This window comes from Rhinolophus sinicus, linkage group LG03, assembly GCF_036562045.2.
Source record: "Rhinolophus sinicus isolate RSC01 linkage group LG03, ASM3656204v1, whole genome shotgun sequence".
NCBI classification, from domain to species: domain Eukaryota; kingdom Metazoa; phylum Chordata; class Mammalia; order Chiroptera; family Rhinolophidae; genus Rhinolophus; species Rhinolophus sinicus.
In genome coordinates, this window is record NC_133753.1 from 47,700,797 (window position 1) to 47,727,998 (window position 27,202).

Genomic DNA, 27,202 nt, shown 5'->3' on the forward strand with positions numbered 1-27,202 from the left:
AGACCCGGCAATGAGTGGGAGACTGAATTATAGGATTTCAGAAACAGTAAGGGGGGTGGGAGATGAGGGTAACGGGGATCAAATATATGGTGATGGAAGGAGAACTGACTCTGGGTGGTGAACACACAATGGGATTTATAGATGATGTAATACAGAATTGTACACCTGAAATCTATGTAATTTTACTAACAATTGTCACCCCAATAAATTTAAAAAATAAATTAAAAAAAAAAAAAAAGAAGAAATTAAAAAAAAAAAAAAATTCCTCAGCTTTTCAAAGGAAAAGAAAGGCTCTCAATTTTGACTTACTGAGAAGTTCAAGTGTTTCCAATACCAGTCAGTGGGTTTGCAGATTGGGAGAATGATTGCACTCTCTAGGGACTGGCAGAAATCAGTGTGCTAGGATACATTCAAGATTGCCTAGGCACCAAATGGGGGTGAAAAGATGGAAGAGTCATGGGATTAAAACAGAACAAAAACCGGAACCTAGGCATGTGACTACGTACCAATCCTGCTGCAAATAGTAACCAGGAGCTCCCCAACCGTCTTGGAGTCGTCCACCATCACTGTTTTCACAGATCCATCCAGCATCCGGATTTTCTGAGGTCTCTGCTTCTTTTTATATTCCAAAATATCCTAGAGCAAAACCACACAAACATTCATACTCTGTGGGCAACTAGATTGTGAACTTGGACACCTTTCTTTAAAAAATGAAATTCCCCTAGCTCACTCTGATTTCCTCCTTCTAAGTGTCCATGAGATTTTTGCCACTAACACAGACACTCCAGGGCTAAATAATTGCTTTCATCAAGATTTCTCAAAAATCTGAGAGTGAAATTGCACCCAAAGAACACTCTTTATAGCTCACAATTACTGAAAACTAACCTCTGCAAAGTAAAAGCAACGTAGGTCCTACTGACAGGCTGGAAATGATCTGCTGTAATGAGAATGAGCAGAGGAAAATTCCTCCTTGCCTTTTAAAAAGGCAGTAGTGTGCTTCTCCAATGATCTCTTACACAGTTCTAAGTGATTGTTAATATCTATGTCACGAAGGACATAAATAATACCCCCAGAATTCTTCACCGTCGGGGAGTATCACAGCAGAACTGGTTTTCATGGTCATGGCAAGACCAATTGAGGGTCATAAGCCTGGGAGTTATTTTTAAATAGAGATTTCTTTTTTTTACTATACGTCTTAATAATAGAATTGTGGAGGGGAAAATAAATTGGCACAGCATACTTTGCTCTTGCTTTATGGAATACTGACCAATCTGACATGTGCTTTCCATGTACCAAAACCCAGTATCTCAGAGGTTAAGCTAAATAGAACACTTAACACCTTTTACTCATTACGTCTCTCCACTTCCACAGCACAACCATTTCTGTTGTTGTTGTTACGATTATGGATAGTTATTAAGCTTACATCGATATGAACTTTCTTTTACAAAAACAAAATGCAAATTAACATTCAATCTCTGACTACCTTTAGGATTCTATTTTTCTTTCCCCTCTATTCTGTCATTACTTTCTATCTCCAATCAGCAGGACGCTTCCTACATACAGGAAAACTCTCTGTTTTATTTCATAACGACCAACTCCAACAATGGCACGTAGAAACAGCTTTAAATACTCACCCCAATCTGCTTTCATTGCTCTGTGGGGTTTCAAGAATTTGGCTGCTGGTATTTTCTGCCACTACCTGTACAGCTCTTACACAGTACGTTACATCAACACTACTACTAAGATGCCCCTGAATCAAAATAAATTGTTGGGCCTCTTCTTTTCTTTGAAGCATACTTGTGCTGGCTTCCACGGAAGGTTCAGAGACCAAGTGATGAAAAAACAAGAAACGAGATCGGCGGCATACCCCATTTCGCAACATGTAGTAATCCAGTGTTCTGCCTGCTTCCAGCCAAATTCCTTTCCTGGGGTCTTCATCGGAGAGAAACAGCCCATAGTCTGAAGCTGGAAGATAAATAGACAGAAAAATAGAAGACAAAGTGACGATGAAGCCAGCACTGACTTCCAGGCCCTGAGTCCGCTGACTTGGCAAGCATGTGAGTCTTCTTCACTAGAGAAATGTTTCGTTTTGACACCACCAGGACTAAAGCAGATGAGGACGAATAACAACTGAGATGCAAAAGCAACACCATCAGACAAGGTTCATGTTTCTTAAAACCAGTGGGCAGTTGTTAAAGTGTAGGAAAACATCAAGAACAAAGCAGTCTAAATTTCTTTCTCACTGAATTTGGCTCTATACTTTATCACTTGCTATAAAAACCAGGCCAAGAACCCATGAAGAATCACAAGGCAGACATGGAGAAACTAATAAAGTGACCATCGAAGCCCAAGGCCACTTAGGCACAGAAGGACCAATGGAAACTTTTCACTTGGAATAATCCCTCCATCATCCCAACACAGCATTACAAAGGAGGAGTTCCCTGTGAGATGAAGCCTCTCATCCCCACGCCACCAAATTATGAAAAAAGTTGGAAAGTTAAACTCCACGTTCTCCATAGAAATCCCTTTATCTGATCCAGGAAGTACAAGGGTGGGAGCAGGAGGAAAGCAGTATCATTTCCTGTCTAAGGATAGCTCTTGTTTTTAATGTGATGCAAGGAAACCTCAGAGACCCAGGTGAGGGTCCAGATCTTTAGAGGCTTATACTTTCCAAGCTATAAAGCAATTCAACCCAAAGTGGGGAAAAACCTGGGAGACAAACAGTAACAATAAAAACACCAGAAATGATTGAACAACCAGATTTTGGAGTAAGGTTGGGAAAGTAAGCAAATTTTATTTCTGGGTAATCTAGAAATAACAGTGTTTTTGAATAATATAAAGTAATGCTATAGACCAAAGGATCAGCAGTTTTATAAGAACTAGGTATTTTGAAGAAGACCCACACTTTACCAATAATTACCCTTAATGTTATATTTGATATGTAGGCTTCCATGTTGTAACATAAGTTTTATACCATTTTTGTACTAAAGGTTTATCAGTTTGGGACTAGATCCAATTTCTCAAGTGTCAGGAAGATAATCACTAAATAAAGGAAGGAAATGTAGAGAGACGACAAAGGGAAAGGGAAATGGAAAAATTGTATGAGTGGCTTTTGTTTAAATTCAGATTAATGGGGGGGGTCAGTGGTTTAACCAAATATTAAACAAAACATATATCACAAATGCCTTTTTTTAAAAAAGGTTTGAGATAAAATTCATAAGATCCCTTCAAAGTACTTGACATATAAGGCTTGTTCTGGGTCCTGACTGCAGTTCAGTCTTGTTCAGGCTCCTGGCAATGGGACGTTTTCAGGCATGTGAAACAGGGCTCCGGATATACAAAACCAGTAATTGTTATAGTAGCTTCACTGGAGATGATGTATAGAAAAGTGACTTGTAAACTGTACAGCGCAATCTGATACATGGGACGGTCATGATGATGAGTTGAATCACTCAGTGGCAGGTGTCGTCACTGTCATCACACGAAGCCACACACAGGAAGCAAATAGCGTGTCCAAGCTAAGAAGACATTTCAGACATTTCAGTTGAAACATACACGCCAGTCGGCATGTGTACCATTCAGAGCCTCCATGTTTTTTGCTTCTAAGTGAAGAAGATACAAACACATTTCAGAAGCCTGCGAATAACCAATGGCTACCTTGGCCAGTCTGTGCCTCGGGTACCCGTTCCCGAATGACCCGACACGCATCATACACGGCCGTAGATGGTTCGAACTGCATGGTCTTCACCACGTTGCAGTGGCGGACACAAATCTTTAAGGACAGGGCCACCATCTTCCTAGATGATTTGAAGAGTCTCACGTAGAATGTCTGGAAAACACAAACAGCCAAACCGTGATCATCATAATAATTATTTGTCTTGAGGAAAAAACACTAGGCTCTGAATCACCTTTAAAAATCAAAAGAGAATAGAACAGCAATGAAAGAGAATGCTTTGCATAAAAATACAAATTAAATATTAGATTTTTGAAATTTTCAAAGTAAGACAGCAGCATAGTTTCAGGGCTAACATTACCATAGTGTGTAAATAGAGTCCCTTGGGAGGAGGGAACACAGAAGTCACCTAGCCACCTTCTCTAAGGCTGCTCTCTACTTGGGGTTGCCTAAAGGGGGTCCACGGGGAGTGTGATTTCTCAGGTCCTCCAGGTGAGAGGCAGAGAAGCTTGGATGCCACAGCTGTCTCCTGAGATGCTTCTGTCAGCATCCTCAGTGCCTGGGCTCCCTCCCCTATGGCTCCGGGGGACAGAGGAAGAATCACCAAGGCCCTCGCAGGTGTTCTTCATGGCAAAAGAGTTCATCACACCACGTACCAGAAGACTTGGCTTCTCGGCCCAACTCCACCACTAGGGGACTGTAAACCTGAGCAAGGCACTCTGGCCACTCTGCCTCAATTTCCCCACAAATAAAGTAGCTACAGTGATACGAGTCCTGCATAATTCATGGAAGAACTGAATCCCGAGGGGACATCAATGCCAGGCCAAGCACCATCACTAATGAGACCAGAGAGGCAGATTTCAAACACCCGGTGTGCCAGACAGCTGCACACTCTTTAGGAGTCTCAAAGTGAAGAAAATGCCAATTCAATTGTTATTTTATCCAAATTACTGGCATAGTTTTTGGTTTCTCATCCAGGTTTAGGCTAGGTTTGAATTAATTCATAAATGACTTTTAAAAATTTAAACCCAACAATTTAGTGCATTTACTTTAAGTTGGTGGCTTCTGGTTTATTTTGACTACCTGCTCTATTCTATGGCCAGAAACTTACCAACTCCCCCCACACCCAACCCAAGCCAACCTCTATCAACGCATGCCTTGGGCACAAGAGGGAGAGGCATCTTCCCTGCACCTGAAAACCAACACAGAGTTACCTGGCTAATTGTCACCCTGGCAAACAAAATAAAGCACTTTATAATTTGTAGCTACCATGTTTCCCCCAAAATGAGACCTAACCAGAAAATAAGCCCTAGCATGATTTTTCAGGATGACATCCCCTGCACATAAGCCCTAATGCGTCTTTTGGAGCAAAGCTTAATATAAGACCTGGTCTTATTTTCAGGGAAACATGGTATTAGAATCCTAAAGCTGCATGCACAACATAACCCATGTGAATGTCGAGCTCACCCTCCTTTCTTGTCTTTTATTGGAAAATCTCCAGGTAGCAAAGCGATGCTCCAGATCCCTTTACGCCTCTTTCCCACTTAAGAAGCAGTGAAGTGACCAACAGCCAGAGAGGACAAGAGGCTGACAGGGCCCAGACTAGAGAGTGGGTGCCTCTAGGGCACCATTTCTTAGCAGGTTGATTGATTGCTGGCTTTCTCACACAGGTGACTAAATCACTTGCATACAGAAGCCATTTTAAAACAGATGCTCTGCTGGTCCTGGGCAGGGCGTAGACACACTCTCATGAAGTAACCACTCAGGCCACCCGACTGGAAATTCATTTTGACCTCTACTTATGTTCCGAATGAATTTTGTAATATTGAGAAATATTAAGATATACTTCTCAATAAACAACAGCAGTGTTACTGGGAATCTGCCTGCAACTGAATTAACTCCTACAGACAGCCTGGGCAGTGGCTGGATGATGGATATGGCAGAATTCAAAATATCTCATGATTTTCCATTTACAACTTCAAGGACTTTTAAAGCCATGTATAAAAGGCTCTACCCAACTCTCTTTTTGCAGGCATATTTAACCAAGCAACTCCCCAGTTTGGGGAAATAAAATGTAAACTCTAAAGAGACAAATTTGCTATAATGTAGATCACCCCATGGGATAGTTTGTCCCCTGGGGCTTGTGACAATTGTGGGGTTTTCTGAAACACTGAGACCCATGAGCATGGCTGGTGGTAACAGTCAGTGGAGAAGGCCATGGACTTGATGTTGCCATGGATGCCATTCATGGGATGCACCCAAGAGAATGATTAATCTCTTCCATTCCCTGGGAATAGGAAGTAGTGTAAGTGTCTCTGCAGGAGGGCTGACCTTCCCAGGCTAATAATTGGGTTTTCTGAACAGCAAATGAAGGGTCCCTGTAGCCAAGCAGAGAAAGACATTCAATCAAAGGGAAAGACAGAGTCACGACATGAAGCCACAGCAGGACGGTAAACACAAGAGCTCAGAAAGAACAGAAGACACACAGGGGAGCGAGAGGAAAGGAGCAAATGGAGAAGCAGGGAGCAGAGGCAGGGAGCCTGCAGGACAGAGCCTGGGAAACACAGGAGAGAGGCCCAGAGAGTTGGGAAGCAGAAGGGAAAGAGAGAAGCATAGAACATACGAGAGAGAAGGAAAATCTCTATCCAAAACAACTGGAAATATGAAGAAGCCATTGACTGAGGTGGGGGAAGCTGCTGGAGGCACAGGTTTGGGATCACAAGTCCCTAAGGGGTCGCTTTGGGACATATTCAGTGGAAAGGTGGAGCAGAGTCAAGTACAAAGCAGGGGACATCACGGGGAGGGGACTACTATCATATTTTAAGTTCTTGGGACTAGAAAGATCATGTGCGGAGTAAGTGAGCGAGAGAGAGCGAGAGAGACCCAAGGATTGAGTCCTGGAATGATGTTCTAAAGTGAGGACACGGAGAAGGAACTGACGCAGAGGCTAGTGGTAGGTGCCGGAGGAGAACGGAGAGAGGGTGGGGCCAGAAGAAGGTGCATCAAGCAGGAGGGAGAGATCAACTGTGCTAAGTCCTGACGCAGTTCAGGGAAGATGAGGACCGGGGCAGAACAGCTGCATCTGGCAGCTTGGAGGTCTCTGGCAGCTGAAATCAGAGGAGCGTGGCAGAGGGGTGAGGCCAGAGCAGCAGGTTCAGGAGAGAAACGAGAGCGCGGCACAGCAGGTACAGACTTGTCTTCTGAGGAGTCTGCTGGCAAGGGTGGAGGAATAGGTGGTAGCTCTGCTCTGTGCTTTTAAGGCTTTTACCCAGACATATGCAGCACGTGGTTACTGACAACTCCATATCTATACATTATCTATATAGATATGGTTTTCCCCAATGATGGCCATAGGGGCCGTCCCAGGACAGCTCAGTGCCCTTCCTGGAAGCAGGTCGCCTCACCACACTTGATCTCCGTTCTGGGCCTGGCCCATGCTGCTGCCTGGGTCTGTGTGAGAGGGCAGGAGTGGGCACGCCTTGGTGAAGGAATGGGTGCTGGCTTAGGAGTCTGTGGTTCAGGGTTAATCCCAGGCCTGTCAATGCCTAGGACCTCTGAACCCTGTTACCTCCCCTCTTTCTGCTCTTCAGAGAGCAGGAAGCCACTGGATCACCCGAAAGGAGCTTGCCAACAGACATTCAGGTCCCAACAATTCCAAAGGGATCCATCCCATTGCCTCCTCATCCTAACGTCTCACTGGAATGGAAGCCACTACTCTTAGGTTCAGGGTAGACGCTCAACAGAACAAGAGACATCAGGGATTCATTATGAGGTTTGTGTTCTCAACTTTTGTATCATCTCAAAACAACTACTGCCAAAAAGCATCAATAGTACTACATGAGAACACATTATATAAAACCACCAAAAAAAAACAACGCAGTCACCACGAAACAGCACTGCACAGCAGTCAAACACTAAAAGGCTCCAATTTCTTCTTTCTCTTAACGATCTGTTTTATTACGACTCAGTGTTCCCAAGCACGAAGCATGAAACATGACCAGGGGTTTCCTTCATGGGAATGTTAAAATGAAGATTATGTACATAAAAAGTGCTTTATAAACTATAAAATTATAAACTATAAAATTATGTAGAAGACAGGTGTTTTTATGGTTATCATGCAAAAGGGTCACCATCACCCACATAAGAAACTCTCAGTGAGGTCTGAAACCCAGGTGCATAGGGATTTCATCATCATCACACCGGGAACATGGCACTGAGCTGTGTCAGGCACCACTCACTACAGGAGATCCTTGCAAAAGGGACACATGTTGGAATTAAGTGACCTAACTATGGCAAGAAGAAAGTAGGATTAAAGCATTCTGCGACCTAGAAATGTCAACGAAAGATGAGTACGTTATTGTCAACACTTGTGCAAATTCTCACTCCATATTCACTAAAGCCCTGAGAAAATCATACGTCTCAGACCACATGCCGTGATGAGGCTCGTTCTCCCTCTCCACTGTGATATTTTCAGGCAGCATGGCACTGGGATTGCCTGCAACTGGCCCTCACATGCACTTTTGTGCATCCTCAACCATTCTGCTAATTCCTGCCTTTCCAGGCTGGTCGCCTAAAAGAGCTGACTAGGTTTCCTTTTCTGGTTTGGTGGCAGGAAGGGTTAGAGCCATTGTGTGTACTGTTTCTTGCAGTGCTGTTATCATCTAATCCATCTCTCTCTTATGATCACATCCTTGTTATTTGTTTTTTCTTTTATTCCAATTTGAATGTATGCTATCTTGTTAGACCTTAAGTCTGTTTTTTGTTTGTTTGTTTGTTTTGCTAAAAGACAGGGTATGAATTCATAAAGGATGCATTACTTTCCTTTTCATAATCTCTTCTCACTCTGATCATTTTTGTTCTAATTGTATATGAGGTTGGACAATTAAGTCTGCGAACTCATCCTAGAAAAAGTGCTACATATCTCATTGCTGAATATCACTACGGTCACCTTCGAAATATTCCCCTTGGGAAGCTATGCACCATTGCCAGAGCCTAGTCCACTCTTCAAAGGAATTTTGGAACTCTTTATCTGGAATGGCCATCAGAGCTGTTGTCATATTACCCTTGATGTCCTGAATGTCATCAAAATGTCTTTCTTTCAATATTTCCTTTATCTTCGGGTAAAGGAAGAGGTCATTGGGGACCAGATCAGGTAAGTAAAGAGGGTGTTCCAATACAGTTATTTGTTTACTGGCTAAAAACTCCCTCATAGACAGTGCCGTGTGAGCTGGTGCATTGTCGTGATGCAAGAGCCATGAATTGTTGGCAAAAAGTTCAGGTCATCTAACTTTCTCACGCAGCCTTTTCAGCACTTCCAAATAGTAAACTAGGTTATCTTTCCAGTTGGTACAAATTCATAAAGAATAATCCTTCTGATATCAGAAAAGATTAGCAACAGCATTGCAAAAAGTTAGTGAACTTAATTGTCAGACCCCGTATGTGAAAGTCCCCTGGACCAACACAGAAACTCTTCTGTGCCATCCATTGTGGAAGATGAGCCAATGGAACCAGTGTTGAAACTCAGACATTCTCCTTGTAAACACTTTTCAATTCCAGGGAGCTGTAAACAGCCCAGTATGATGGTAGCAGTGCCAGCTGCCCAGTCTCACCCAGTCCACCCTGGAACAAATAAGCCCAGCTCAGCCAAGCCCTCCTCTTCTCTCAAAAAAATGCCTACCATTGGTCAAGATGAGAAACCACCCCTTGGATCTCTGCTCTGATAAGTGAGGGCCACCAGGAGTTCCAACCCCACCCCTGCCTTACCAGTTGCCACACTGAGCTGGTTACTTAAGTGCAATCTGCCTCAGTCTCCCCCTCTATAAAACAGGAGACAACAATAGATCTACCTACAAGGTAGCCAGAGAATTAAATAAGTTAATACATGTCAAAGACACATAGAAAGTGCCAGGTCAGGATTGGTTATTATTAGTCATGGGGGTTGGAGAAACACTGGAAGCAACATACTGTATTCAGCACCTGAGCTGTACAATTCATCTTGTGGTTTATCTTGTATCTGTTCGTACTAGACATTACAGACATGACGGTGCAAAGATAGACAAGATTCCTGTCTAGATGGAGCTCCCTTCCTAGTAACTCTATTCACTATACAGTTCCTGTGTTCATCTCCATTCAAGTCACATTACGTGCTTTTTCTAGATGCGGAACTATCTCAGGAGAAGCTGTGAGGCTGAGTGTGTTTGTGGAGCAGGTAACTCCTAGCACCTAGGCTGTTCTCTCTGAGGTCAGTTGGATTCCCTCAATCCCAAAGAAAAAAATAACACCCTTTGGAGCAGGGCTGGCATTACAGTAGGCCCCTGCAAGGGGCAACCTATGGGATACCATTGGCTCTGCACACTCTCCTAGAGAGCAGAGGGGTGCCACTCAGCTGGCAGGACCACAGAGCCAGGCCACCGTGTCTCAGTGGGAGCCTGTATCTTCCAGAGAGTTAAGAGCTGCTCACCATCCCTGTTCTGTCCCTCCAGCCACTGACTCCATTCTGACCCACTCACTGGAAGGCTGCTGCACCCAATTACAAAGGCTGTATACCTGCCCCTCTTCTTTCTCAGCAGGCAAAATACAGCCCTGTTTGCTAACAGCATGCATCACGTAACCAAATGTCAGCATAAAATGTGGGCCTATATAAAAGCTATCATTCATCTGTGTTTACATCTCAATCTCCTGTGAATAATTCTGTTCTCTCAAAGAAATGCCCTAGAAAGAGCTTCCCCTTCCCTCCACCTCTTACCTGCTCCTCTGCAAGGGAGGAAGGGGGAATAGCTCATCTGACAAGCGAAACCCTGTAATGACTGGGTCACCGCTACCCAGAGGTGCTCCCAAAGCAAAAGCCAGGGTCTTGCCCTACTGTTGCTCTCCTGGGCTATCTGTGCTCAGGGACCTCGGGGCTCACCTTGAACATTCAGATTCCACACACTGAGCCCACCAGGCACACACAGGTGCCTGTGTCACTACCTAGGAATGTAAGTCAGGTCAACTGTTCACTGGCAGCCGGGGATCTTAAAATTCAAAGAGGGGCCAGGGGGCCGAGTGTCCCATTTTGGTCTCATCTCCAGTCTAGCTTTATCAGGGAGCTAAAGGCATTCCTTTATAATCTTGTCTCCCTACTGGGCCCCTCACATCTCTTCCCAACTAGTGAGAACCCTGAGGGCAGAGTCTGAGTGGAATGACTCCCCTACTCTGCCACATCCCCAGATGGTGAGACCTTCCAGCTAATAAGCAGCTCAGGGAAAACAGTAAGTAAATACAACTGACATGATTTTTCCATATGTCTAACAGTCCACTTACCATGTTTCCCTGAAAATCAGAGCGGGTCTTACATTAATTTTTGCTCCAAAAGACGCATTAGGGCTTATGTTCAGGGGATGTCCTCCTGAAAAATCACGCTAGGGCTTAATTTTCTGGTTAGGTTTCATTTTGGGGAAACGGTAGAAAAAGACCAGAATGATCATGCTCCCCTTTGCGACCAGAGTGGGGAGACCAGGAAGCCACAGAGAACATTCATATAAGCATCTCTCTTTAGTTTTCCCTCAGGGAGGCCTAGGAGGCCAAGACTATTATTTGACTCTGAATACTTCAACTAGAAATAAATCATTAAAAGGCTGGATGGTAAAGGAGCATAAGAGAAGTGATAAACCATCCACATATGTGTGAACCTAGAGGCAGGCCAGGCATTTCAATAAAAAAGCCAGCCAAATGGTTGGTACCCAGGGCTGCTTTGTATACCCCTCATATGCCCCTTGACCCACAGATCTACCACTGTGTACTCTTGCCTGTTCCCAATACACCCGTTATAAGACATATACACAACACAGTACCAAGGTACACATTTGCCACGAGAAGTTCATCTCCCCCTTTGAGAGCAAGGACTGTATGGTCATAGCCACCTTTGAATTTCGAGGCCCTAGCACAGTGGCCAGCACACAGATGATGCTAATAAATGTCTGCGGAATTAATACATACTCCATGGAAAGATTTAAACAGATTTTTAAAAATTAGTCATTAGGAATTATTCACACAAACATCATGACTGAAGGATGAGCAGAGGGCCAACACCCAGCAAACCGAACTATTCCTACTCATCAACAGTCTGTTCCATAACAGTCTCTCTCGGCCCCAGAAGCTTAACCTCATGGTTTACAAGATGAAGTTCTCCAGCTTGGCAAATGAGAGACTCAAAAAAGAACCAAAGCCACATTAGTCAGGAATACTTGGAAGCTCCCCAAGGGCAGGGGCCATGTGTGCGGCTCACCACAGTACCTGCCTCAGAGAAGGGCTTAATAAGTATTTATTTAATGCAGGGATAGAGGGCAAATCAGCATTTCTACCTCCACTTAGAAAACCAATAAGTGTGCCTACAACATGGAAAACAGAATGATGGGAAAAGACTTTCGATATTGTTTTCTATTTTCAGATGAAGAAACTATAATCTTGAGATCAGGAGACCTTCTCCAGGTCACACTGCTAGAAAACCACAACCAGACCATCACACATTAAATAAACAGAGCTGGCTATGCTCGTGATAAGACTGGAGCCCGCCGAGGATCCCTCCAACTTACCCTCCCATCCCCAGTCAGCTCCTGGCACTGGCACCTGAAATTCTATCATTGAATATGACGTGTGATCAAAAAGTGCAGTGAATGTTTAAATAAAACAAAATTTATTACAGCAAAGCAACAGTAATCCCCCTCAAAATACTCCCCCCTTGCTTCAAACACACTTATCCCATTGTTCTTGCCACTTTCTGAAGCAGTTCTGGAAGTCCTCTTTCGTGAGTGTCTCTCTGAAGCAGTTCTGGAAGTCCTCTTTTGTGAGTGTCTTTAGTTGTGCTGTCATGGCTGCCTCGATGTCCTAAACGATTTTCACTTTGGGGAAGAGCCATAAGTCACATGGTATCAGATCCAGTGAATAAGGTGGATGAGAATACACTGTAATGTTTTTATTTAACAGAAATTGACACACCAGAAGCAATGTGTGACATGAAGCCTTTCCGCTGTGATCAAAACATACGGTGAATACTGCTGCTGAGCACCATCCAATGGATAGGCAGGAATCTTCAATATGGGAAGCGGCATGTTGAACCTTAGTAACAATGTGTGACCAGTTTCAACTTGCTCAATGTAGTCAGTCGGGTGTGAGCTATGGTTGAGAGAAGGTGTGTTTTAAAGTGTGCCATAAATCATCCTCCATCATGACAACGCTCCATGTCACATATATCGCTTCTGGTATATGGCAATTTCTGTCAAATAAAAACATTATGGTGTCTCCTCATCTACCTTATTCACTGGATCTGGCACTGCAAGACTTCCAGCTCTTCCCCAAATTCAAAATGATTCCGGACATCAGGCAGCCACAACAGTGCAGCTAAAGACACTCAAGAAAGAGAATTTCCAGAACTGCTTCAGAAAGTGGCAAGAATGATGGGATAAGTATGTCCAAAGTGAGGGGGAGTATTTTGAGGGAGATTAATGGCAATATGTCTTTTACTATAATAAATTTTGTTTTATTTAAACATTCACCATATTGTTTGATCACACCTCGTATGCTGTTGGGCATAAAGAATTGCTCCCAGTTAAACTTTACTGTAAAAGCAGATATTTACATTTATCAACTATCACTGTCTTAGAATGTTACATCTCAGAACCTTTCAGGCAAATGGAGAGCTGCCCTTTATTAAAGATGATGCCGAATTCCCAGGAAATTCTGAGGAGGGAGGGGTAGTTTACTGCAGACCAATCCAGAGCTCTGGTACTGCTGAGAAAGGGCAGTGAGTAGAGAAGTGCAGGAAGAAAACCCACTGAAAGGAAGGGGAGCAGATGCTTATGGGTTCATACTGTTCTAAGTTTGCTTGGAGGTGATTTTCTTGAAATGTACGGGCAATCAGGTTCAAACTGCTCAGTTCAGGGATCTGGGCCCCCATCTACCCATTTCCCGTCTCCCGTTCACACAGTAAGAACTCTCCATTTTAACACAACTGAGGGTACTTTCAATCCCTGCATAACTGCCTCTATTTTAGCCTGCGGCCGACCTCTGTCTGAAATGCACCACCACTTCTCCAGTTCTTCCACCCTTCAAGCTCAGCATCAACCTTTGCTTCCATAAACTAGTCTTTCCAACCACCCCACAGCCACCTCTGCTCTTCTACATCTGTCACCCTCACTCCAGCACCAGCCTACCTGGATTACAGTCCCCAGAGGAACAAACAGAAGCTACTACATCTAATGTTCACTTGGCACTGTGGAGCTCCATGGTACTTTCACAGACGTCTTTTCCCTTGATGTGCTCAATAGGTTACAAAATAAAATAGAATTTTTTTTTGGTATCCCCATTTCACAGATAAAGACAGAGGATCTGGGAGGATAGGTGAATTCCTGGCCTGTGTGTGGGATATACTGTAGGTTTTCATTAGACCACCAAGAAGGCTGGCTTTCCAGCAACCTCACTGCTTACCTCTGGTTGTCCTCTTGGAGTCTACTTTCCAGTCCTGCTATTTTCCTCCTCAAAGGAAGGAGGCTTCAAGTTCAATGCTGATGTTTAATCCTTTTATATCCTAATTCAAATGATTTGAAGTTGTTCACAAAAATAGATATGATAGAAAAATAAAGGGTCAGGTCCGAGAAAAAATAAAAATAAAAATGAAGGTCAAGACCAGGAGATTTGTGAATTATTTCCCATTTGTTTGGATAACTGGGAATAAACTCATCCCATTATTGGTTTTCTTCTGACTCTTGGTGACAAGCCTATACAATCCCAGAAAAAGAGATTCTCTAGGCGACTGCTGAGGCTGATAAACACAAGCTTTGTCACTAAGGCACATACCAGTAGGATGGGAACAGGTAAACTAGCTTTTACTTGGGGAACAGAGAGCTTTGTTCTACAGTGATCTAGAAAAAAATATTCAGTGGGTCTGAGACCGAACCTGGCAGAATGTGTGAAAAGAACTACATTCAAGGTCCTTTTCAGGTCACCTTCCTCATGCTTGGGCTTTAATTCAATGTCAAAATAGCATACACCCAACTGAAGGGTATCAGCCAAAGCAGCGTGGATTTAAGACTGTGAAGTGACAACATGGACCATTGTGTTTGGCTTCACTTCAGAAACTGAAGAAACCTCCCACTTCCCTGTTCCATGCCCCTTCACTGAAAGGGACTTCAAGGCCGACCTCTGACCAGTGGGACAAAAGGTTGCCAACCCACAGAATCACACATCCCTCGAAAAGGCAGTAGTGCCTGGTTTAGGCAACAATGGACTCTGAAGAAAAAGAGAATGTTAAAAATATATTCTTGCCACTTAACCTATGTTAATTCATCAACCATACATCAAAAGGGCATTTGTTCGAAGCCAGACCCAGGATTCTGGTACTTATATGGAGAACTGAAACTTGACTAAAATTTACATTTCTGGAGGTTCCAAGTCCATCGGCATATTATCATAGTTTCCATCCAGCATCATGCCATGGGATTAGATTCTCCAAAGGATTCTCATTTTCTATGGCCACTCAGTTCAAGATCACTCTCATTTTATATCTAAAAATTGCAATCTTTCAGTTCCTCTAAATCTAACCAGGGGTATCCCCAATCTCAGATGTAGAAGTCATCAAGTCCAGCTCTCTGCAGGATGTGTAAATCTTTGCAGTAACCCTCCCATTCTCCTGAATGTAGGAGGTAATAATACATATATATTTTTTAATTTCTTAATAATAGCAACAAACATATAAGCGATTACGTGCCTGGCACTGATTCTAAGCCCTTTGTAAATAGGTCAAGTCACTGAATCTGCAACATAACTCCACGCTAATGAGTGCAGATTTCAGGGAAGGTGACCAGTTTCCAGGGCTTATGGGGCTTGACACAGTCCACTGTGCTGGGGGGCTCTGCCTCCTATGAGATTCTGTTGAAAACAGGAAGAAACACGGAAAAATAAATACAGTAAGTGTGTTAGGAGAGCAGTAAAATGGGTGAAATATGTATTGTCGATAATGGTTTTTAATTAACAATTGAACTTTCATGTGTTGCATCATTATATGTCATACACTGAACGCAGCACTTTAATTAATCACTCAGTTGCGAGTGGTACTATTTAGCCTGGACAATCAGGCATAAGAGGTTATTCTCCACAGTAACAGGCACACACAGGAGGAAAGGGAGGTTTAAACCCAGGTCTGTCAGAATCTGGACGTCCACGTCTGGCCCCACCGCACCTGAAGATAAGTTCTGCTGACATTCGGACACACCTCCTTCCAGTGCTTCTGCATAATTTTATGCAATTGAGATGACATGCTCTATATAATTCTCTATCCCGATTGTCCCTGAATTCTAATTACACAATAATCATTTCCCACAGTACTGCAAACTTACTAGAAACGTCTTTAATAGATACATATCTATTGGGGTGCGAGGCATCATAATTTACTCAGCTGAATCTTTGTTTCTGTGGATATCAGCTATTTGTAAATTTTCACCAATATAAATAAGGCTGCAATAGGATTTTTCTATTTAAACATGTTTGTTCTTAATTTCAGATTTTCTTACGATAGATTTCTTTTTTGAAAGGACTCATCAATATTTTTAAAGAGCAACCCAGAAGATACTAAGACAACGTGAAAAAATGAAATCTGAATGTATACATTTCAGCAGTTTGATTTATGGGTTAGCGAAATGAATATGCATTAACAACTGGGAAAGCCAATAATCAATCTAGATTTTATAGTTCAGCCTACCACACAAAACAATCCTGCTAGCAACGGCTCAGGCTGCAAGAGACTATATCAAAGACAGAGTTGACAAAGGCAGGAATGGGGAAAAAAACATCTGGAATGGGCGATAAACCAGATTTTCAGAAAAGAGGCAGAGGGAAGATAGTGCTTAACAAATTTTAAAATATACGCACACAGTGGAAATGATAGACAGAGAGAAGAAAGGCTTGGACTAGACTTTACTAGAGAAAATAGGTGGACATGCACAGTAAATATCAATGTTCTGCTTTCTATAAGCCCAAGTTTCTAGAACTGCCTAGTGGATCGAACCAGAACTACAAAAAACATATTAACTAAATTCAAGGGCTGTGGAGTACCATTTTCCTATACTCAATAGAATAAAGCCAAATTAGAAGTCTTGCCAATTTCATCAGTGAGTTATGGATAAGATTTACATTTCCAAATAACAAAACCACATCAAATTTGAGTTTGTATACATAAATATTACTTCACCAGGAGCACAGGGAATAAATGTGTCCCCGTGGGAGCTGATGTGAAATGATGAACTCTTGACAGCAAAGTTGAGTACATCATACTATTTTAAATCATTATTTTAAGATAGTTTCAACATGTGTTTTCTGCCTCTGCAACCTGAACTAATTCTTGGAAAACAATTTCAAAACAAATATAAAACTTAAGATAAAGTTGGAAAAACAACAGACTAAATGCCAAGACCAGTCAACAGAGAGGGAGACCAAGGTTAAGTAAGGATCCCTACAGAAATGGCAGGATGAAGCATTTCCTGCCTTTGCGAGTGTGAGCTCCTCATCTACAGAAATTATCCTACAGTATCTTGTCATCTGTCAGTCTTGGCTTGTAAAATTGACATTTGTCTTGTCCTCCAAAACAACACTTAACATAGTTTGTTACTGGTTGAATGGTGTATCCCACCCCCTAAAATTTATATGTTAAAGTCCTAATCCCTAGAACCTCAGAATGTGATCTTATTTGGAGATGGGTATTTACTTACAGAAATAATCAAGGGAAAATGAGGTCACTAAGGTGAGCCCTAATCCACACTGGCTGGTGTCCTTATAAAACGGGGAAATTTGGACAAAGACACATATAGAGGGAGGAGAATGTGAAAAGACACGGGAAGACGACAGCCGGCTACAAGGCAAGGAGGGAGGCTTGGAACAACAAATCCTTCCCTCACAGCCCTCAGAAGGATACCTTGATCTCGAGCTTTTAGCCTCCAGAATTGTGAAATAATGTTTGTTGGTTAAGCCACCCAATTTGTGGCTCTTTGTTATAGCTGCATTAGTAAAGTAATATACTTAGCCAGGCTAATTGTGGCTTAATTCAGATTTTAATTAGTACAATTTTACTAAATATAGGTACTTAGTACAATTTTGACATGAACAGACTAACAGTAGAGTCATCTCTTGGTATCTGTGGGGGATTGGTTTCAGGAACCCCTGCAAATACCAAAATTAAAAGATGTTCAAGTCCCATATAAGAAATGGCACAGTATTTGCATATGACCTGTCCACATCCGTCTGTATGCTTTAAATCATCTCTAGGTTACTTATAATACCTAATGCAATGTAAATGCTATGTAAATGTTTGTTATCCTGTGCGCTTAGGGGATTATGACAAGAAAGTCTGCACATGTTCAGTACAGACACACATTGTAGGCCTAACTACACATTACAGGCCAGCAACAATGTAACTTTTTCTTCAAATATTTTTGATTCATGGTTGGTTGACTCCATGGATGCAGAACCCCGCAGATAGGGGGCTGACTGTATAGCCAAATATACACAGAAATCTGTGGGAAAATTATATATGTGATATCTTTATGAACATGTAAATATAGGCATAGATGCCGATACTGGTGTAGGCAAAGGCAGATACAGATATAGACATAAATATAGATATATTCTTTCCAAGGTCACAAATCTAAAAAGTGATGCAGAGTGGAACTTTAACCTGGGTGTATATACCTCCAGAGTCCATAGCCTTGCTACACCACCACTCAACAAAACTAGACTGCAATGTGAAAAATGCTTGTCATGGGATGGTATGACTGAAGATATGGAGATTTAAGGGTTCTTACCGGCAAATATGGAACAGACTATATAAGTGTTTTATTGGAGTGGTATATAAAAAAATAAAAAAACACCTCACTACAAAACTCTCAAACTTGAAAGGAAATATAGATGGAGGATTAATTGTGCTACACAAGGCATCCTAACTTAAATAAGAATACACGGGGCGGCTGGATGGCTCAGTTGGCTCAAGCGCGAGCTCTGAACAACAGGGTTGCCAGTTCAATTCCCACATGGGCCAGTGAGCTGCGCCCTTCATAACTAGACTAAAGACAACAAGCTGCTGCTGAGCTTCTGGAGGGGTGGCTGGAGGGCTCAGCTGGTTAGAGCGCGAGCTCTCAACAACAAGGTTGCCAGTTCAATTCCAGCATGGGATAGTGGGCTATGCCCCCTGCAACTAAAGATTGAAAACGGCGACTGGACTTGGAGCTGAGCTGCACCCTCCACAACTAGATTGAAAGACAATGACTTGACTTGGAGCTGATGGTTCCTGGTAAAACACTCAGTTCCCCAATATTCCCCAATAAAAATTGAAGAAGGAAAAAATAAAAGAATTCACTAAGAGAGCCCTCTTAAGAATTCACATGTTCAGTCCCACTGTTTGTCATAAAGTCCTCAGGGGACTGTTACCTTTAACTCTTGGTCCCACTGAAGAGATCATAAGGGCCCCCGACACGAGACTGCTCAGTCTGCTCCATTATTTCAGTGGGGCCTCAGCTCTGTTAGAGTTGGTCCCAATTTTAACATTCATGGCCCCATGTTTCAAAAAGATTTTATTTACTCCTCAAACTACATTCTCCATACAGGGCTACAGGAACTCAAGCCAAACAAAAGAGCACAGCTTTCCGTTTGCCTGCCTGCCCACCGCCTTCAGGATTTCTGAAATGCAGAAGCATGCTTAAGGACCCTCCAAGCAAGAAAGCAGTGCTTTGATTATATTCTTCAAACTGTATTTCATATCCCTGTGACAATATTGTGACTACTAATTTGTACTTTCTAATCCCTTTACCTTCTCCCCTTCTCACCCCCTCCCCTGTCTAGCAACCATCAGTTTTTTCCCCCTATATCTCTGAGTCTATTTCTGTTGTGTTTGTTCGTTTATTCTGTTCTTTAGATTCCACATATAAGTGAGATCATAGGGTATTTGTCTTTCTCCATCGGACTTATTTCACTTAGCATAATATTCCCTAGGTCCATCCATGTCATTGCAAATGGTAAGACTTCATTCTTCTTCATGGCCGAGTAATACTCCATTGTATAAATGTACCACAGTTTCTTTATTCAATAGTCTATTGATGGGCATTTTGGTTGTTTCTATGTCTTGGCTATTGTGAATAGTGCTGCAATAAACATAGGGGTGCATATATTTTTTCAAATTAGTGTTTTGGATTTCTTTTGATAGATAACTGGGAGTGGAATTCCTGGGTCAATAAGGTAGATCCACTTTCAATTTTTTGAGATACCTCCATACTGTTTTCCATAGTTGCTACACCAATCTGCAACCCCATCAACAGTGCACAAAGGTTACCTTTTCTCTACATCCTCGCCAACTTGCCAACACTTGTTTGTTGATTTATTGATGGTTGCCATTTTAACAGGAGTGAGGTGGTATCTCATTGTAGTTTTTATTTGCATTTCTCTAATGATTAGTGACGTTGAGCATTTTTTCATATGTCTGTTGGCCATCTGTATATGTCCTCTTTAGAGAAATGTCTCTTCATGTCCTCTGCCCTTTCAATGGGTTGTTTGTTGTTTTGGTGTTGAGTTGTAGAAGATTTTTATAAATTTTGGATATTAACCCCTTAGCAGATGTATCATTGACAAATACCTTCTCCCATTCAGTAGGATGCCTTTTTGTTTTATTGATGGTTTCCTTTGCTGTGAAAAAACTTTAGTTTGATGTAATCCCATATGTTTATTTTTTCTCTTACTTCCCTTGCCCAAGGGGATATATCAGTAAAAATATTACTAAGGGTAATTTCTGCAAATTTACTTCCTATATTTTCTTCTAGGAGTTTTTTGGTTTCGAGTCTTACATTTGAGTCTTTAATCCATTTTGAAATTATTTTTGTATATGGTGTAAGAAGGTGGTTCAGCTTCATTATTTTTGCATGTGTCTTTCCAGTTTCCCCAGCACCATTTATTATTATTCCCCAGCACAATAATGCTGTAAAGATTACATAGGGTGCCAGATGGGCACTGGACTTATTAGGGAGACCACTTTATAGACCGTGTAGATGCCTGACCACTGTACTGTACACCTGAAGCTGAAGTTGAATAACATTGAATGTCAATTATAATTAAACATATATGAGTATATTACATATACAGTCAAGGGATGTGGAGTACAGCATAGGGAATAGAGTCAATGGAATTATAACAGCTAAATACGATGTCAGACAGGTGGTAGATTGGGGGGGTTGGTTTCACTTTGTGAGGGGTGTAAATGTCTAACTATTAGATTATTTCATACACCTGAAACTAATAAAAAAATTAAATTAAAAAAAGAGAAAGCACTGCTTTGCTTCTAAGCTCCCTGCCCAGGCCTGTACCGACCCCAAGGAAGGCAGGTGAGCACCTGTTGGGGCTGAGCTCTGGCTGCTCCCAAGGTCTCTATTCATTATTATGGTTATCAAACCAGGAGCACAGGAGCAGCGACCCAGGCAGATAGGGCTGAAGCCAAGACTGGGAAAAAGGAGGCACAAGGAAGAGGGATCAAGTCCAGAGAGGGATGGGAGGGAAGCTGCAAGCCAAACTCGTCTATTTGCCTTTTGGGGGACATTCAATTACATACCCATGTTCCCCTGTTACTATCCTCGGTGAGAAAGGGCTGGCTAAGTTTCAATGCCCCAGGAGAAAAAATGATTATTATAATGGAAAATTCTTTTCATTTGATCTTTCTTCTTTTCCATTTACCTTTGAAAAACATGTATAAAATTTACTGAGAAAGAAAAAGTCTCTTCATTTTCTTTCCCTCCCAGTGGTGAATCTCTCCATGATGAGCCAGTTTAAATGTCAGAAGAAAAAGGGATCTTCTCAGAAAAATGTAAATATTTATAGATAGCATTACTCCATCCCTTCTGAAATCTTAAACAGAGCTGTTTCTCCAATATTTTCTTTATTGATTTTTATGTGGGTACATAATAATCAGAAAACAACAACAAAATAGTAAATTCAAATCACCAGGTCAAGCATCAAATAAATGCAGACCAAAAAAAAAAAAAAAAAAAATCATTAAATCTCTTTGTGATCTATCCCCAGGAAGTGGTAACAGAAACAAGAAATCCATGTCAAAACAAACCCAGCCTCAAACCATTAGAGAGTGGCTGTTCAAGTACCTTCTTCTGTGATGAGAGTCTCCAAGTCTGTGGAATTCCTCCTCTGAGATACCTGCTCTTAGAACTAAGTTTCACCAGCCTGACTGTGTGGCCAGTAGCAAATCGTGGAAATGTACTGGGATGATCATACAAAAAAGTCTGGGGTCAAGTCCTTACTCAGCTCTAAAAATGTTTTGGTGGCCCTCCTCAAATTTTTTGCTCTCCATTAAACTCAGATCTTAAGATCCAGTCTTAAACTCAGGTCTGTTTTCTGGATCCATCTTCTGGCACTACCTCCATTGCCTGTCCTCTTCCCAAGTGATCAAGCCAACTTGGGAACAAGCAAAAACTAAGATTACTCAGTGCCATATTTGCACAGCTCTTCCAATGGTTATGAAAGAGGTCCCATTGTATTATCAACTAGCTCTATTGGCTTAATTTTTTTCAATGTCAATTAATGTAATCGTTGCAACAGACTAAAAAAATCACACAATCATATCAACAGATACAAAAAAAAGCATCATGTGTTGAAAAAAATCCAATACCCATCCATGATAGAAATTGTCAGTAACCTTGAATAGAGGAAAACTTTCTCCACTTGAGAAAGGTTATCTACAAGAAGCTTACAACTAACATCATATGGAATGGTGAGAAACTTGAAGCTGTCCCATTAAGATCAGGTAAAAAGCAAGGATATCCCTCCTCACCACTTCTTTTCAACATTGCACTTGATGCCCTCACTAACACAATAAGACAAGAGACAGAAATAAATGGTATACATACTGGGAAGGAAGAAATAAACTGTTTGCAAGTGACATGATACTCTACGTGGAAAGAATTGGAAAGAAAAAAAAAAAACCTCCTAGAACTAATAAGTGATTATATTACTTGGTTGCAGGACTCAAGTTTAATATACAAAAGTTAATTACTTACCTATATAGCAACAATGAACAAATGGAATTTGAAATTAAAAACACAACACCATTTACATTATTGGCACTCCCCAAAATGGAATTCTTAGGTATAATCTAACAAAACATATACAAGATCTATATAAGAAAAACTACAAAACTTGGATACAGGAAATCAAAGAAGAACTAAATAAAGGGAGAGATATTCCATGTTCAAGGAAAGGAAAACTCAACATTGTCAAGATGTTAGTTCTTCCCAACTTGATCTATAGATTCAACACAATCCCAATAAAAATCCCAGCAAGTTATTTTATCGATATCGACAAAGTGATTCTAAAGTTTATATAGAGTGGCAAAAGACCTAGAATAGCCAATACAATATTTATGGAGAACAAAGTCAGAGGACTGATGCTATCTGACTTAAAGTCTTACTATAGTACTCCCATGTGCATCGCACCACAATAGCCATGGCATGGAAACAAACTAAGTGTCCATTGATCGACAAATGGATAAAGAAAACGTGATATATATGCATACGTATATACAAACACACACACACACACACACACACACCACCCCACACACACACACACAGGAATATTATTAAGCCTTAAAAAAGAAGGAAATCCTGTCATTTGTGACAACATGGATGAACCAGGAGGACATTATGTGAAATGAAATAAGCTGGACAAAGAAAGACAAATACCACATGGAATCGCTTATATGGGGAAAAGGAAGGAAGGAAGGAAGGGAGGGAGGGAGGGAGGGAGGGAGGGAGGGAGGGAGGGAGGGAGGGAGGAAAGAAAGAAAGAAAGAAAGAAAGAAAGAAAGAAAGAAAGAAAGAAAGAAAGAAAGAAAGAAAGAAAGAAAGAAAGAAAGAAAGAAAGAAAGAAAAAACACAAATAGTAGCAAAGTGGTGGCCAGGGGCTAAGGAGTGGGGGAAATAGGGAGAGTTTGGTAAAATCGTACAAAATTTCAGTTATATGATGAATAAGGTCTGAGGATCTAATGTATAACATGGTGGCATAGTTGATAACACTGTATTTTATAATTAAAATTGAAATTGTAATTTAAAGGTTCTTACAAAAAAAAAATAGTAAAGGAAGACATCTGTAAGGTGATGGGTGTGTTAATAACTTGATAAGGGTCTCCTTTAACAGTATATACATATAGCAAATCACCACTTTGTACACTTTAAATATCTTACAATTTTATTTGTCAATTATATCTCAATAAAGCTGAACAAAAAGACTAACTATAAAAACGCAATAATCAAGACAGTGTGGTAGTGGCAAAAGAATAGGCAAATAGATCAGTGGAACAGAAGAGAGAGGACTGAAATAGACCCCCACAGATACAATCAACAGATATAATCATCTGACAAAGGAGCAAAGGTAATACAATGGAGCAAAGATAGCCTCTTAACAAGTGGTACTGAAACAACTAGAAAACCACATACAAAAAAATAAATCTGACACAGACCATACACCCTTCACAAAAGTTAACTCAAAATGGCTCACAGACCTAAATATAAAATAAAACTGCTAGAGGACAACACTGGAGAAAACCTAGCTGACCTCCTTGAGTAGGGCAATGCCTTTTTAGATACAGCACCAAGGACAGGATACATGGAAGAATTTATTGATAAGCTGGACTCTAAAAAAGTTAAAACCTTCAGCTTTGTTAAAGACAATATCAAGAGAATAAAAGACAAGCCAGAGACTGGGAGAAAATATTTGCAAAAGACGTATCTGATAAAGGACTGTTATCCAAAATATAAAAATAACTCAACAACAGGAAAACAAACAACTTGATTAAAAAATGGGCCAAATGCCTTAACAGATACCTCACCAAAGAAGATATACAGATGGCAAATAAACATATGAAAAGATGCCCCCCCACCCATCCACCCACCCATCCCCCACCCCGCCCTGCCACACACAAAAAGATGTCATCAGGGAAGCGTAAGTTAAAACAATGAGATAAACACACACCTATTAGAATAGCCCAAATCTGGAACACTGACAATACCAAATGCTGGCAAGCATGTGGAGTAACAGGAACTCTTATTCATTGCCGGTGGGAATGCAAAATGGTACAGCTACTTTGGAAGACAGTTTGGTAGTTTCTTACAAAACTAAATATCACTTATTCTTAAAATACAATCCAGGAATCATACCGCTTGGTATTTACCCAAAGGAGTTGAAAATTTATATCCATATAAAAACCTGCACATGGATGTTTACAGAAGTTTTACTCATAATTGCCAAAAACTTGAAAGCAACCAAGATGTACCTTCACTAGGTGAATGGGTCAATAAGTTGTGGTACATAGAGACAACGGATTATTCAGCACTAAAAAAAAAAAGACTATCAAGATTTCTGGTCAAGATGGTGAACAGGTAAACGCTGTGCTTATCTCCTCTCATGACCATGTCTTTACAACTAAACTATAGAACAACCATCGAGAATCACCTGAAATCTAGCTGAACCAAAGCCTTTCTTTGTTGAGCTCTCCCACCTCCCACACAAGTAGCCACCATATCTGAGTCTCCATCAAGCTGGCTAACACTGCTCTTTCACCCTGCCCTGGTGATTCCCTGAGATCCCGCCCCACCCAACTTGTAGGCCCACCCAAGCCACTTCCATTGGCTTTTCCATACAAATGGCCTATCATAAATCATGCTGCACTTTCCAAAAATCTCTCAAAGGTTCACAGAACCCAAACAAGCAGCATCTGGCTTCGGCATGTCCTGTACCTCTTGCTAAGCGGCCCTCAGCCCGGCATTAGCAACAGCCAGCCTTGGTTGGCAGCTTGGCTTCTTGAGGCACCTCTACATCCAGCATGGACAGCAGCCATCTGCATATTGTTTTGTGGATCATTCCAGGTGGCCATAGGCAGGGCACAGGCTGCAGCTGAACTTGGTCTGCAGTGGGTCCCCTTCTGGGAGGATGTGTGGCTGGCATACCCAGTGGCCAGCTTTGGACTGAGCAGTAGCCACTTCCAAGGACAACACACCCAAAGGGCAGACTAGCAGGCACCAGAGCCCTGCTAAAGAGAATCCTGCTCAGTAGGGTCAGCTCCTGCATCACAACTCCTTCATGGCCATTCCTCACAACAAATCAGCCTGAGGGTCAATCCCTCCCACTGACATACAAACAGCAACCAAGGCTCAACTACAACAGGAGGGCACACACAACTTACACAACGGACACACCTGGCGCCCGTGGCTCAGGTGACCAGGAAGACTTTGACACTGAGCCCCATAGCACACCTACTACGTAAGGCCACTCCACTAAGATCTGCCCACATGGCTGCCCTACCTAATACATAGAAATAAACAGGAAGGCAGCCAAAATGGGGAAATAAAGAAAAATGTCCCAAATAAAAGAACAGAACAAAGCTCTAGAAAAAGAACTGGACAAAATGGAGACAAGCAATCTATCAGACGCCGAGTTCCAAACACTGATTATAAGGATGCTCAATGATCTTAGGGAGAACTTCCATAATGAGAGGGGAAGCATAAAAATGGAGACGGAAAACATAAAAAACAACCAGTCAGAATGGGGAGGCTGGATGGCTCAGCTGGTTTGAGCGTGAGTTCTTAACAAGGTTGCTGGTTCGAGTCCTGCATGGGATGGTGGCTGCGCCCCCTGCAACTAAGATCAAAAACAGCGACTGGACTTGGAGCTGATCTGTGCCCTCCACAACTAGATTGAAGGACAACAATTTGACTTGGGGGTGATGGGTCCTGGAAAAACATACTGTTCCCCAATAAAATTTAAAAAAAAAAGTCAGAAATAAAACAACTGAAATAAAGAGTTTTCTTATGAGCAAGAAGAGAAAATACCAACTGAGCTATTCCTGATGGGTCTGAAATTACCTTCAATAATTGTAGAAATCCTGCGTTTTGAGCACTAAGGTAGAGTTCAGGGGTCTATGATTTTCAAATGACTTGCCAAGTCAAAAGGCGGTTTCATATATTAAGGGATACCCCTTAAATCCAACAAAATCAGATAAAAAGTTACTAGATGCCAGTAATATAGTCTGCACTCTGCTGGCCCCTAAAGTATAGTATAAGTACACATAAGACATGGTCCCTCATTTTAAGGGCTAATGTACTAGCTTAGGATATAAGGCTGGTTTCCCAGGAAACCGTTCCATCTCAAATAGTAAAGTAGTTCAATCATAAAGTCTTTTTAAAAAGTCAAATCTCTTTTAGGAGACATATTTTACATGCTAAAGCCAACAGGGCTAATGAAATATTCAGACAGGGATGCAAGCCTCTTGTGACATTAGGTTTGATTTTATAGTGTTGTTAATGACCATTATGGCAAAACTTTTTATGTATGTTATGCAATGGACCACTTCACCAAATAAACAAAAATTTCCTGACTTCAAAGACAGAGATAGAACAGATTTTCTAAATTAAGAAAGCTGGGAAGAATGTACGAAAATGCTCTATGCAGCCTCAAGTACCT

At 41.6% G+C, this 27,202-nt stretch overlaps 1 protein-coding gene across 8 annotated transcripts in view; it reads right to left on the reverse strand.

Annotated features, from left to right (window-relative positions):
• Window positions 1-27,202, reverse strand: part of TLN2 (talin 2) — a 410,543-nt gene that overhangs the window by 186,174 nt on the left and 197,167 nt on the right. For all 8 annotated transcript variants that reach the window (XM_074327637.1, XM_019755358.2, XM_019755362.2 and 5 more), the window contains 3 exons: window positions 3,658-3,829; window positions 1,868-1,965; window positions 507-636 (listed from right to left, as the gene is read on the reverse strand). In XM_074327637.1, coding sequence (XP_074183738.1) covers window positions 507-636; window positions 1,868-1,965; window positions 3,658-3,793 — 364 coding nt within the window. In that variant the 5' untranslated portion in view covers window positions 3,794-3,829. The remainder of the gene's footprint in view (window positions 1-506; window positions 637-1,867; window positions 1,966-3,657; window positions 3,830-27,202) is intronic.